The sequence below is a fragment of the Lolium rigidum genome, chromosome 3, assembly GCF_022539505.1.
Source record: "Lolium rigidum isolate FL_2022 chromosome 3, APGP_CSIRO_Lrig_0.1, whole genome shotgun sequence".
Lineage (NCBI taxonomy): Eukaryota > Viridiplantae > Streptophyta > Magnoliopsida > Poales > Poaceae > Lolium > Lolium rigidum.
Genome location: NC_061510.1, coordinates 239,145,944 through 239,160,452, shown reverse-complemented (window position 1 = coordinate 239,160,452; position 14,509 = coordinate 239,145,944). Strand labels below are relative to the sequence as shown.

Genomic DNA, 14,509 nt, shown 5'->3' with positions numbered 1-14,509 from the left:
GGCCAGCTGGCACATGGGCTGTTCAGCATATGGTTCGTTCCTGGGCCACAATTTGCGGCAAGACTGGACCTGTTTATAAAGTGGCCGTCGCGGTCTGTGCCGGGCCACGCCTGTTTACTCCGTGCCGTGCCTTGGCGGCCCGTTGCGAGCTACAGGTTCGAGACGGCAAGTCATCTTGCCGAGTTAGATGTTGAACCGCCGCGTGTCCGTCCGAGTGGGACAAGTCGTCCTCGTCCTCGTCCTCCCCCGCTTGCCGCATAAACTGACAGCCGGCTCTCTTCCCTCCCCCGCCGCAGAATCGGAATTTCTCCTCTCCCGCCGCCACCCCACCCCACCTCCGCCGTGACGCTTCCTCCTGGATCCACCGATTCGCGGCTTCGATTCCCTTCATTTGGACACCGTCAGTCGATCGAGATACCTCCCTTATGTTCTTGTTTTCCTAATTTACTCTTTTCCTCTTCTTGCTTGTATTGCTCGTGCTCCTCTCAATCCCTGTTCTTACTGCGCGTTAGGCCTAGCTGGGGCTACCGGGTCCATCGGCCGAGCATGGAGCCTTCAGCACGGGGAGAGCCCTCTACTTCTGCATCAGTATGTATGCGTGTTGATTTCTACTTCTGTTGTTACTACTTACTAGCCACCTTCCTATGCCTTGGGAAGAATTTGATGTTCAGATATTACCTTGCTCGGTTAGGAATCTAGAAAATATTTTCTTGTCATGATAGGTATGGTATGAGGCAGCCATACTTATTGCCTAACTGCCTGCCATACTGAACCTGAACATTCAACTGCATATCCTTATCCTACCTACATCAGTACCCCTCTTTGTTATTTTTTTACATATTCAAAGTTCAGGTGTGAAGTAAAAGGCTTTGGTGACATCAGATTTACCACATTGCAAAACACTTATATTCTCTAATTGTATGTATCTGTAAAATTGTAACCAATATTCTTTGCTGTCACGAGGAACTGGGCCTGCTACGTGTAGCCATTGTACCCAATGTGAATGATCAAGTGGAAATTCCTGCAATATTCTTAACCAAATTTGCTTGTCATGTGTGCTATTAACGTCCACAATAATTCTGAGCCAAGTTGCTAAGCTATTTGGCTAACTTGACCCTAGTTCTAGCACAGGGTTGTTACTTATGCATCGTTAGGGAAAATCATTCACCTATGCATATGAATGGCTATTTTTAGGCCCCTGCGATCATAATTGTTTTTTTTTCTCTTTTCTTAACAAAATAGTCACTGATAAATCATAAATCTAGGTTGACGATAGCCAATCAGTCAATAGGGCTGAAGATTCACAACTCTTCCCCACCATCCCAGCATTAAACCAAGCTGCGTCAAATCTTGCCGAAATAGCTTCGTATTTTACCCAGTGCCTCCCAGTGCCTGGTTACGCAGGTTAGCATTCTTATTTTGACAGACGACTCTTGCATAAGCAATAAAAATTCATGTCATAAGTATGTTTGAACTCCTTTATTTCATTTACTCTTTATTGAAGGAATACCCGAGGAAGGCCAAGAACTAGCAATACTTCCGCCTGTCTCGACTTCTGGCAGGCCTGCTCTTCACACTTCTTCTGCAGATGGCAGTAGCTTGTCTACCAGTGAAATAAATATCAGCGGAAGTACCTCTCAGGAAACCTCAGGGCAGATGGCACCATTTGGTGTTTTTCAGAATGGGGCTTCACTATTTCAAGGGTAGATAATTGATCTGGCATTTGCATATTGTACTTCTCATTTATATCTATTTTTTAATTGAAAACCACTACTTTTAGATTAAATTGGACAAAGTATAATAATGGACCGTTTATATTCCTATGCAGTCTCGTAGACCGTGCTCGGAAAACTGTACGTGGTTCAGCAGATGATATTGGATGGCTCCAGCGTATTCAAAGCTTACCTTCAACTGAGGATGGGACGACCAGATTTTTGGAGATTCTTGACTCTGTGAGGTTAGCACAAATAACAAACCGAATCTCAGTTTTTAAAATATGTAAAGAATGTTTTTCCTAACAACTGCATTATGAGCTTTATCTTAAATATTTATTTCACTCCTCACCAGAAAAAATGAGCACAAGCTACCTGATTCGGTGGTGTATTTGTTGGTTCCAGGTTAGTCTTATGCTACTTCTATAGTAAAAGCAGTTTACCAAAATTTTATGGTTACAGATGTTCTACTTTTACAGGTTTGTTTAGTAACCATGGGCCACTGTACTTTGTGAAGACAAAAGCATACTTCTCTAAGATGGGTCTGGTTTGTCACATTGCCAAGATTCACAGTGAGGTACTTACCTATATTAATTTGTGCTCTTCTCTTTATATTATTTGCATCAAGTAATACATAAGTTGTTCTCCAGTCTTCAGTAAGTAAAAATGCAAGGGAGATAAAGGAGTACATTGAAGAAATATACTGGGGATCAAGGAAACGTGTGCTGCTTCTTGGTCATAGCAAGGGTGGTGTGGATTCAGCGGCAGCTCTGTCACTCTACTGGCCACAACTGAAAGACAAGGTTGCAGGTCTGGTAATAGCTCAAAGCCCATACGGAGGAAGCCCAGTTGCTTCAGATATCCTGAGAGAGGGGCAACTTGGTGACTATGTCATGTTACGCAAAGTTATGGAGATTTTGGTTTCCAAAGTCCTCAAGGTACTTACCTCGATCATTGCAATCATCACAATGTCTGCCTACAGAGTGGACGGCAGTTATCTTAGTTCTCATGATAATCGTTGGTGTTTCTCCAGGGTGATTTGCAGGCCCTGGAAGATCTGACATACGAAAGGAGGAAAGAATTCCTGTCGCAGCACCCGTTGCCCCCTGAGGTTCCAGTCGTATCATTCCACACAGAGGCAAGCATCACCCCAAGTGTGCTGACAGCCCTCTCTCATGTCGCGCATGTGGAGCTCCCAGCCGCCGCCGGCAACCCTGCGAGGATCCCCGTCGTGATGCCGCTTTCAGCTGCACTGGCAGCATGCTCGCAGGTGCTGGTGGCAAGGTACGGTGAGAAGAGCGACGGTCTTGTGACGAGGAAGGATGCCGAGGTTCCTGGATCACTGGCGGTCCGACCAGAGCGGAAGCTGGACCACGCGTGGATGGTGTATTCTTCGATGAACGAGGAGCCCGGAGATCAGGCAGACACGTCGCAGGTGTGCGAAGCCCTACTGACTCTGCTTGTCGAGGTTGCGCAAAAACGGAGGCATGAGTCAGCCATGAAAGACGAATAAGGAACATGTTAGAGCTGTCCTGGTAGATTTCTGTAACTGTAGATTGACTCGGTTGTTGGTTTTAGGGAGCTGTGTTCGGAAACCAGATCCCATCCTTTGTTCAAAACTGCTTCTGGTCTTCTGGTTAAAGAAAGGGAAGTGTTAGTAATCAGTACACGTGTGATCTGCCCGTCAGACTTGCCCAAGTTAGTATTTCTACGTGTCTGCAGAAGTTTGTGAAGGTAAACCCCTGGTGCCTCTGCTGATCTGGTCCCGCCATTGCTTATGTAGAATCAGGAACTGTCGAGTGTCGATGAGTTGTAACTGAATTCTTTTTTGAGAAGGAACAGCTGGTAACTGGATTCTTTTTCAAATACTTTGTGTTTTGTCGGGAAATACGGAATATTTGTGGAGATCTCATATTTCTGTGCTAATAAAACCACAAACGCATCACGGTACAGTACTAGAGAAGAAACGTGCTGACAAAAACAAAATCGCCCGAGAAGGCGGCTCTGTCGGTACGGACGCCGGCATGGCGGCGCCGTGGGAGTCGACGACAGAGCCCTGCTCCTGCGCCCTCTCGCTACATGAGTATCACATGGTGAAGGAGGGGCCTGCGCACGAGTCCGTCTTCAGGTCCACGGTGGCAATCGACGGCGCCAAGTACGACTTACTGCCCGGATTTTCCACCTGGAAGGCTGCGGAACAGTCTTTTTTTTTTTTTTTTTTTTTTTTTTTTTTGAGAGAGGCTGCGGAACAGTCGGCTGCTGAAGCCACGCTCATGAAAATTCTCGAGTCCATCCCAACCACTGAGTGGATCCCAGCAGATGTAAGGCTTAAACTCTTCCCTTGATTCAGCATCCCTGAACTCTTCCCTTGCATCGCTGATTGTGCTTGTTAGTCGGTAGAAACTGCATATAAGCATGTATATGGATGGTCTTTTTCTAGATAAAAGACCAAAGGCTCAACGTTAAATTAATGATGCCCGACGAAACATATACACGATGTTGAACTCAACTTACCAGATAGAACTGCACACAAACAAAACAAGGCCTACCGAAAAGGCTACAACTAGAAACACAAGATAGCCGGCACGACTATCATGAAAACTACGGTAAAGAAGAGCAAACACTAGACGGGGTATATTGTCGGACTGACGCTCACCCTAGCACGGACGAACCAACAACCACCGCACCTTCAAGACAGCTCCATTGTCGCAGGCAGCGCCACAACAAACCAATCACCACAAGAATTCGACTATCACTGCTCGCAAACCGATGTTGCAGCTCCAGGGAAGAGCCAAACATGGAACACGGATGGTGCAAAGCACGAAGAAAACTTATGTGCTACACATATTGACGCGTTTTGTGATTTATGGTGAGTAGTGCAAAAATGTCCAACGAATTCCTAATATTTTGATGAATCACCTGCTTTTGTATCATGATACATTTTTCGATAAAAGGAATATATTAATATCAAGAGATACCAATTACACCCAGCCTCTGCAACAACGCACCACCCTAATGGCACTACGGATGCACACAGCCAAAAAAAGGAAAAAAAAACTAAGAAACAAAAGTCCCGCTACAGTATCTCGGGCCTAACAACAGCAATACATCCACCGCCATGACAGCACCTGAATTGCAGACTCTCTAAAAAACGACGCCTCGAACAAGGGCACAGTGCTCCAACACCGTCGTCGCCCGATCAAAGATCTTAGGTTTTCACCTAGTCCCCACTCTCAAAACAATACCTCCACCAAGGTCAGGCACAACCAGTTAAGGCCAGACCTTGGGTTTTCACCCTGAAAGGTAGGACTCTACGCTTCACATGTGTTGTCGCCCCAACTTTCATACCGCTAGCTGCTGTGAAGCCCGGACACCAAGCAAGCCCCTCAACAGCGCGGAGACTTGAACCTCCCTTAGCTAGTCCTCCCCTCCGGCCTTCATGAAATTCGCTTCTTCCGACTTTCATCATGGATCCATAGTCACTTGATGTCAACACAGAAAAAGAGCTTCGCGCCGCTCCCTCCACACCAAACTGTCGGAATAAACGCATGGGTGCGCACGACCGAATACCTCCGATCCAGCAAACTCTAGGCAAAGCACTGTTACATTCGCCGGCGGAGCCTTCCGGAACTCAACCCTCCGGTCAGATCACGAGTCCAGGCCTCTGGTAGGTCCTCCTCTTCACGCAAGAGAGGCCCTATGACCGCCGCCTTTATTCAGGCCGGACCCCACGTCGGCGATCATCCCGGGCTGGCCAACCCAACCCTGATTTCAACCTTGGATTGTTTGACTATTGCTCACACCTCTAGACATGTTAACTGAAGAGTAAATGAGTCGGCGTAACAATCATGGTGTATATCATCCTCCCCAAGATCCGATGCTTTGTCTCGCCAACATAGGATCAGAGCCAACTTCTTCCGCCACTAATAAATATCTACTAGGACTGTAGCTACTAGGTTATGACAATAGGAAGCCCATTGTTGATTATAGCCAAAAACCTAGCAAATGGAAGAACGTGACCGTGGTGGCTTAGAAAAACATTACTAGGTTATGACCTTTATGTCAAAGGGGTTGGTTATATTTTTCCGGGGCACTTTGATGAAGACAATACAAATACTTCCATGGGAGATTTATATGAAGGCACTTCTCACATCCTAAGCAAGATGAAGATGTGGCTCTCAACGACAAATATTTGAGTAAAGTCAAACCAAGTGGCAACAAGCATGAACATACACTAACCGATATAAAATTATCGCCAAAAGCATATGCTTACAAATTTTTATGGACTGTTGATATCATCCTTATAATAGGCGGTGCAGGTTATTTTCTGTCACACAAGCTTTGCCAAATAAAAAAACAGGGGCACATGTTAGCACCCAAAAGTGGCATGGGGACGAGCTAGGAGAAGGCACATGGGATTTCATGAGTTTAATGGAATCAAATTGAAGATCAAAGTTCACCATTAGATAGCCCTCTTCGAGAAGAACAACATAGATATGAAGATGACTCAAATCATAGATTAAAAGTAAGAGTTATGAGGAAGTTATTTGGACGATCTCGCATTGACAAGCAGTTCTTGCTTGCACCAAAACTCCCTCATGATGACTTCCAATGGAAAATTGTTTAGCATAAAAGTTGTGAACCCCTTTGAAACAAATAAGTTTGCTTTTTATCATCTCAGTCCTAGGTCAATCTCAAGCAACAAAACAAGCAGGACATAAGAAAGCGTGGATTGGGCTGTATTTAGGGACTTGGACGCGATTGTTTGCCCTCTTATCATATGGAAACACTTGTTGAAAAGGAAAACGATTTGTTTCCTTCGGAGGCATGCACATCTGGCAACCTCCGGCTCGGTTGGGCAACACGTGTCCCTTTTGTGTCCCTTTTTTTTACCGGTGCTGGTGCCACAAGAGACGTATGTGACAGTTTCGTGTCTCCCTCCTGCGAACAGAAGCGGCGGCTCAATTGCTTAAACTCTTTCTCTATGATAATTTGAGAGTGAAAGGCAAAATGAGAATGTACCTGGGTCGATAAAGCCCCTATCGCTTGTACAATCTCAGTATGTTTTTAGAGCTCGCCCTATTTAATTAAGGCACAAGAAGAAGTGTTTTGATCGTTGTATCCGCGCGGCTGGATCACCTTGTGTTAGTACTTTGCCAGTCAAAGAGGCATCACTTTATAAGCTGAGATGCTGCTTGGCTGTTTTTCCTTCAATTCCTATTCGGGATTGCCCCTATTTAAAAGTGCACCTCCCTCCCTCCCTCCAATCTCCTCCAGCCAGGGCGCTGATCCCCTCTCCCTCCACTTGCCGCTCTGGCGGCAGGAAGGAGGGGATCTCGTTCCTTTGTTATGTAGGTAGGGTTAGAGCTTATCTACTATGGTGTGTCGTTGAGGTGGTAGGAGCAGCGTCCGAGCAAATAAATCTGCCCTAACTCTATCCCCACACCGGCGGCGACCTTCACGGCGGCGTCTCAGAGTTGATGGCAATGTGTGCTTGTCGATCCTTCAGATCGGCAGCGTGGTTTTCTCGCCGCATCTTCAAATCTGGCGAGATCTGTTTCTCGATGTGTCATTGGCGTTCGTCATTATCCGCGGCGGCGCTGGGAGCCGGGGCGAGATGGATGCTCTGGAGCAAGGATGTTGGTCTGGAGGTGGTGGTTCTATCAGTGTTCCTCAACTTCGTCGTCGGGATGCGATAGATCTTGGTCCAAGATAGCACGGGGACGACCCCGGTCGACATGCCATAGCGACATGTGCCTTGTTGCTTGCAACTGGGGTGTTCATCGACTCACAAAGCCTCATTGGCGATGATGCTCTTTTGGATCTGACAATGGTGGAGGCTCGACGTCTCGTCCAGTGCATGTCTAGGAGGTGTTGGAGTTTGGCAGCGGCTGCTGGCTTCGGCGAGTGCAGGAAATCTAAGGGATAGTTTCGTATGCTTGTGTCCTTTAGGTTTTTTACTGCAATGTTTCCAGGACAACTATTTTCTCCTGGTTTGTCTGTTAGTTTCCATTTGTTTACTCATGTAACTTGGTATTCTATTAAATGAAATACGTGGTTGCTCTAAAAAAACCTTATCTCCTTCCATCCTTTCTCCTCCACTCTTTCAATCTCCATCTCCCTTCCCATCGCACACTTCCGTGACTGGCAAGAGAACATGCCCCGGTTCCTCAGTCCGTCTCACCGCCGGGGACCATGGTGCACATCTTCGGCCTAGATCTCTTCCTCCTCCATCGGTCGCTGCTATTCTAGACGTTGGTACCACAAGTTCTTTGTCTCGCCCCTCTTTTTCTCTCCGGCAAATCGAGTACGTACTCTTCGCTGCGCGCCGGCGACCTGTCTCCGTACTCTCGTCACGCATCTGACCAAGCTCCGCCCGACTCCGGCCATACCATGCCGTAACACCTACTTCAAGGCCAGGGCTAGCGACTGTGAAGGTGCAGCGTGGGTAGCCGTAGCTGCCTCAATCGGCTCCCCACGTTGTTGCGACCAACAAGGGAACGACAGGGCTGCTACGAGACTTGGGCATGGTGCTGTCGGGGAACGGTGGCATTGCTACTACCGTGGATGTGCGGTGCTGCCAGCGGCACAATGTGTTGATGCAAAGGTTGCACGGTGGTGCTAATAGCCAGGGCGGCGATGCTAACGGTAGTGCTACCAGGCGGTGCCGCGGGGGCGGCATTGTTGTCATGGCCTGAAGATGATGCTACAAAGGTCCCACGATGGTGCTACCAGCCTGGGCGGCAGCGGCGTTGCGTTGGTGCTGCCATGGCACGGAGATGATGATGCAAAGGTTGCATGGCGGTGTTGCTGGCAGTGCTACAAGTCCGGGTGGCGGTGCACCGGTGAGTAGTTTACGATGCTAAAATCGTATAAACCCGTTGCTACAAATGTTCTACAATTCTTCTACTTTAGTATATCTTTTTTGCTACACGGTCTTCGGCGAGGTCTCCGGTGCAATCAATTTAGCTTCAATAGCACAAATTTTTTGCTGCTAGGTTCCAGCGAGTCTCTGACGAAGTATGCTACTCCGACGAGTCTCTGACGAAGTACGCTACTCCGACGAGTCTCCGACAAAGTATGTTGCTCCAGCGAGTCTCTTTTTTGTTTTTAGTCAAACCATTTTTGTGCTCCAATGAAACAAAAGCCGGACTTTGTTTGCTGAGACGTAGCAAATTTAGAATTTTGACAGAAGTTGGACATGTGTCGTGCTATGGACTAGGAGGCTGGGAGGGAAATGTCCTCTAGAGGATGCCTATCACTACCCTGTTTAAAAGTGTATTATAGTCCATTTCTTTTACATGAAGTCCAACCACCTCATATACACATGAGAGGTGATGGGGGATTGAACCAACACCAATTGCATAATCCTACTACTTTTTGTGTTCATGCATTTTTTATCCCTCTCCTATGTATCTTAATTCTCGTTCTTTGTCGTTCTTCAAGTTGGAAGGCGGTGAATCCATGTGTTTCTAGGGGTGAGCGAATCAACCTTGGGCAGCTTATAGCAGGTACAAACTCTGATAGTGTCCCTCCTGAGTGAGCGGGGTTTCAGGTCTCCAAAAGCACTTGTCGTAGTGTCTTGTGCACCGCGTTCCCGGTGGGTCTACCTCGAAGTGAGTTGCCATGCATTGTGCTCGGTGTCGAGTGTACATGATGACGTGTTCATGTGCAAAAAATAAGGCAGAGCTTCACCATGAATCGGGTTAGAACCCCACAGGCCAGAATGGCCATGTAAATGTGTGTTGGGCCTGGACCATTTATGTTTGGTGACTAAGCGACGTCAACCTTATATGGTGCACGCAAGAAAGTATTGTAAAGGAAGAAGGGTGATGGACTAAATTCCAGCTCGAGTAAAATACATGGCTAGTAATTAAACTTGTCGGTGGGGTTCAAATAGGTCATCGTACTCACAGAATACAAATTTACGGTAACTAAATACGTGACATGGTTTATCTGCGGTCACTCGTCTCCTGTACAGCGTTGTATTTAATGACGTGGCAAAGAGTTGACCAGTCTCACGATGCGTTTCTTTGCAAAAGACCCCTCAACTAAAAGCAGCAGCAGCCCACCCCTTTTGCAAAAAGCCCCCAACTCTCTCTCTCTCTTCTGGACTGAACATCCTTTCGATTAGCAGGCACGGGAGGCAGTTGCTGGTGCCGCTACGCTGCTCGGCCCATCTCGCCGCGGACCAGAGCGAGGCGAGGGGTCAAGCCGTGCTCGGGAGATGCGGTACAGGGAACCAGGGAGGTTGGAGGCCAAGGGGCTTCGGGATGGCAATGAATCGACCGTGGCGGCGCTCGGCCGGATTCCGACGACTGGACACCCCGGCCCGATTCCTTCAATGGGGATGTGTTGCTCGACGATTCCTTTAATGAATTCAGAGATGCACCGGTGGTCACCTACACGCGGATATGGCTGAAACAGATGAGAAGCAATAGTACTACAAGATATTGATACATAAGATAGCGAGAGCGGCGTGGGTGGCGCGTGGAGCGCGACCTGGAGCGGGGAGAGGATAAAGGAGATATATGCGGTCCTCCAGGCGTCTTTATCTTCTCGAAGGAAGCACGGCAGTGGCAGGAATCGTCATGGCGGCCGGCGGCGTCACCACGACCCCTGGTTCTCTGGCGTGACCGCCTCTGCTCATCCGCGAGCTGTGCCTAATGCAACTTCACTGTGGCCGCAAACGAGCACGACATGTCAGGATGCGCTCCGACAGTAGGTCGGTTGCTGCTCAGCTGCTCGCAACGGTGGACAACGCCTTCTTCATCGACGGGCCGAGCCGGGCCGAACCGAGCTGCTGCCAATAGCGGATAGGAGTGGGTGGCACAGGGGAACTCCTAGCCGAGGGGAATAGATGCGGTATGGGAAGGGAGAGAAGCGACGGCGTGGGGAGGCAGGAGGACGCACGCCGGCGTGCTCCGGCGGCGGAGTGGCAGTTTTGGGTCGGCGTGGAAGACGAGAATATGCCCTTTTGCTAGACTTGGTGAACGAATTGGGGGTTTTCTACAAAATGCAACATAACTGAGGAGCGGACAGGCGGGCCCGTGAGTGCTACAACGACAAATACATCCCGTTCTAAGCACCAGTGACCGTAGATAAATCATGGGACGTATTCAGTTACCGTAAATTGGTATTCTTGCAGTACGATGACCTATTTGAACCCCGCTGACAAGTTTAAGTACTAACCATGTATTTTACTCTTCCAGCTCTCTCTCCTTCGCCGTCTGAGCCCATAGTATTGGGCATGTCTCCCTCTGGGTACATGATTAACTCAAAAAGATGTACTACTATATGTGGATCGTTTTAATGCCTAATGAATATTCGTAATATCTTACTATATAAAGGCGCATAATGTTTCTCAGGAGTATGAAGAAATCATTAATGCAAAATATACAAAAAGAAGGAAGTGATTGATTGTAATTTATCATAAGGCCTATATATAAACACAAGATTAGGAGAGGCGCACCAACGGTCAAACACAAACATAGGAAGTGAAAAAGAATATCTTCTCCTCATGGTTTCTATCAAGAACACCGCCAGCAGTATATGCTTGGGGGCTCTCGTGATCGTATCCTTCACTTTCTTATTATGCCATGCATCCAAAGACCACAAAGGTATGTGCCTCTCTTGATTTAAAATCCTCTATTTACTTTTGTTTTTACATGTGTGTTTGGAGTTTGAAATCAGTGTTTCACTCTGAAGTGATGTTTTTGTACAATTTGTTAACTATATTCTATCTTTTTTTTGGCATAGGCATTCTTGAATGGACCGAGTTTTGCGGCTATAGTGGAACAATTCCCTGTCATCTTGATGAATGCATGAATTTTTGCGAACAAACTGGTTATGAACGTGGACGAAGCGCTTGCCAAGACCGGCCTGGTTTTGCAGGATTAATTTGTTGTTGCCGAAAAAATTAAAACATTGTCGAAGCCAGTTGTGCATATACTGTAATTTATGTGCTTAAAAGCTCTTCGATTTAAGGAGGATTAAGTGTATGCACGGCATGATCAAAACCATCAATAAAAATATGAAGGCTTCAAATGAAAAAGTTGTACTGGCTAGCTAGCCTATTCTATCTAGGGAAATGATACAGGCAAGCGCCGCACGAGCGCGTCTCCCGTGCGACGGATGCGTCGCGATTCGCGCATCGCCATCTAAGGGTTCGCGTGTGGTGGTGGGCCTCGTGGTGGACGGGTGGGCGGGCCAATGTTTTGACACCGCATATCCGGATGCCTGGTCGGATGGTGGGCTCCACCTGTAAGTGAGTGGCATTTGAATTTCGGGAACCGTGCCATTTCTCCTTTGTTTTTCGTCCGAACCGCTCACAGTTCTTCGTTCTTTCTCTCTCCTCTATCTCCGGCGACGCGGAGGCGATTCGTGGCGGAGCTCGATTCTTCGCCGTTTTTTCTTCGATTCTTCGGCGGCGACCGGTAGATCCGTCGCCGCGCTCAAGGTGGTGAGTCTCCGCGCTTCTCCCCGTGTACGTTTTGTTACCCATTCCTCTCGCCCTCTCTCTCTGCACCGCATCGCACCGAGCCACGCCTCTCTCCCACTCTCCGGCGACGAGTCCGGTGGACGACCTCTCCCTCACCTCTCTCTCCGGCCTCCATCTCACCCCCTCGCTTCGGGTTGGTGCGGGTGTCTGCTCCGACCTGAGGTATGGCGCCTCCAAATCACGCGATGGGTGCCCAATTCGTTGGTTCCACCTTGGATTTATGATGGTTGTCGGTAGATCTGGATGCCTCTGATGCGTATCCGTAGATGAATTTGGGTATACCCTGTATTTTTTCGTCCTAGGGTTATGATTCCCCCCGCCCCCTTCATACTTGTTCGTCTGCTCCCAGATACTTCTCTGTGTATGTAGGCATATGGAGGTTTAGGCAAACTCGTGACATATTTCATGATGCTTGGATGATGCGAGCCATGGTTTTTCAGTTGACTCTGCTGCATGGTTTTGGAATTTACCTTCTTATTATGCCATGGACCAACATCAAGGTTTGGAGTACCCCGCTAGCTTCGGGTTCATGTTGTCCGGCCCGATTGGATATGAAAGGCGCGGCGGAGGGAAGGCGCGTCCCCGGCGTGTACCTGTTGTGGACATTGAGGTCTCGGCCCGTCATCCCCCGTTGCTTCTCCGCACGCGGGTCGGTGGAATTGTCCCCAGCTTAGTATACACTGGTTGTCTCCTTCAGCGTGCGCGCAGCAAGGTGGTCAAGTTATATGTGCTGCTGGTAGTTCAGTTGTAGGTTCCGTTTTTTGTGAAGTTTTGATGCCTCCTGCGCGGTTGATTTTTTGGCTTTTGGAAGCTGTTTTTGGCCTGTGGTAGTTTCTTCGGGGAGAGTGGTAGGGATTTTCTTTTTCAGATGCAACCTACATGCCTAGAATAGTCAGATCTGTTTGCATACCTACATGTTGTTGTTTGTTTCCATCATTTTTTATAGCTTGTGGTGGACTAGCTGTAATTTTTTTGTACTGGTTTGCTGAAGTTCATGCCCCTGATGTGGCATTTTGTATTAGGTTTTCTAGATGGCCTGCCCTGCTATGGATGGATTTTCTTTTGGGAGCTTCTTCATGTTTTATAGAGTAGAAGTGTATGTAGGGATCTTGTTTTTTCTTTGCGATACCTTTATCACATATCCCTGCATTTCTAATATTTTTTTTATCACGGTAGTTGTGTTCACCATATAAGTGTGATGTGTTTTGTAGAATTAGTTGGCGATGTAGACCGTTTCTGATGTCCATGTCTACTTTTTTTATATCTGGCCACTAGTGAATAAGTTTATGTGAGAGCAAGCATTTAGATGAACATGCGTGGGGTTTTTTTTGTGCAGGCAACAGTTTGATGGCTAGGAGGAAGGGAGTACGAAACAAGGCTGCTGTCAAAGGGAAAGCAGTACGGAAGCGTCACCATGTAAGTTCTCATGTGGCATAACTATGTGTTTCTTTTTGCATAATAATATCGCACATTTTCCCGAATCATCTATGTTGAACTTTAAATTTGATACAACATTTAATATCGTAGCACTCCGAAGTTCTTTGTTTAATGTTTTTTGCCATATATATGATGATTTTCTTGTGTCTCCAAGGTTTTATATTTCCATGTAGTTGCCATTGTCCTTTTTTTTTCCTAACTACCTATTTTATGCCGCAATTACTGCCGGGTTTCCTGTTCACTGTCACCATATATATACATCCATTATACTTTGTGTTTCTAAGGATTTTTATTCCATGTATATGCCATTGTCCTTATTTTCCTAACTACCTTTTTATGCCGCAATTACTGCCAGATTTCCTGTTCACTGTCACCATATATATACATCCATTATACTTTGTGTTTATTCCATGTATATGCCATTGTTCTTTTTTGTTTTTTTCTAACTACCTAATTATGATGTACTACTGTCGGGGTTTCTTTTTGTTCAGTGTCACCAAATATATATGCATTTTTATTTCTGGTTCCCTTCATAGTTTTACTTCCATGTAGATGGCACTATCCTTTTGTGTTTTGTAGCTACCTACTACTGCTGGTTTCATGCTTTTTCGCTATTCTTATTTTTCCACAGGGTTCCAGTATAGACAGGAATAGGGCCTCTCCAGCTCCGGTAATTAAGCTTTATGAAAGCTTGACTCCTGAAAAGCGTGAAGCGATAGTACAAATGGGGCAAGGCGAGTTTACTTGGACATTAAGTGCGAGCAGCTGCACAACCCGATGATCAATTGGTTTGTTCGGTGTTATCAGCCCAGCAAGAAGAGCTTTTGTTATCCCTTGTCGCGGTGTGATCCCATTGACG

The 14,509-nt window shown here is 47.1% G+C and overlaps 1 protein-coding gene across 1 annotated transcript; it reads left to right on the top strand.

Moving 5' to 3' along the window:
• Positions 1 to 266: 266 nt before the first annotated feature.
• On the top strand, positions 267 to 3,580 carry LOC124696230 (the record flags this gene model as incomplete). Its single annotated transcript, XM_047228987.1, has 9 exons — positions 267 to 400; positions 513 to 588; positions 1,266 to 1,404; positions 1,505 to 1,703; positions 1,829 to 1,957; positions 2,068 to 2,117; positions 2,192 to 2,289; positions 2,363 to 2,650; positions 2,746 to 3,580. Coding segments are annotated over 9 exons (1,593 nt in total), but the record flags the coding sequence as incomplete, so codon positions are not given.
• Between the last annotated feature and the right edge of the window lie 10,929 nt (positions 3,581 to 14,509).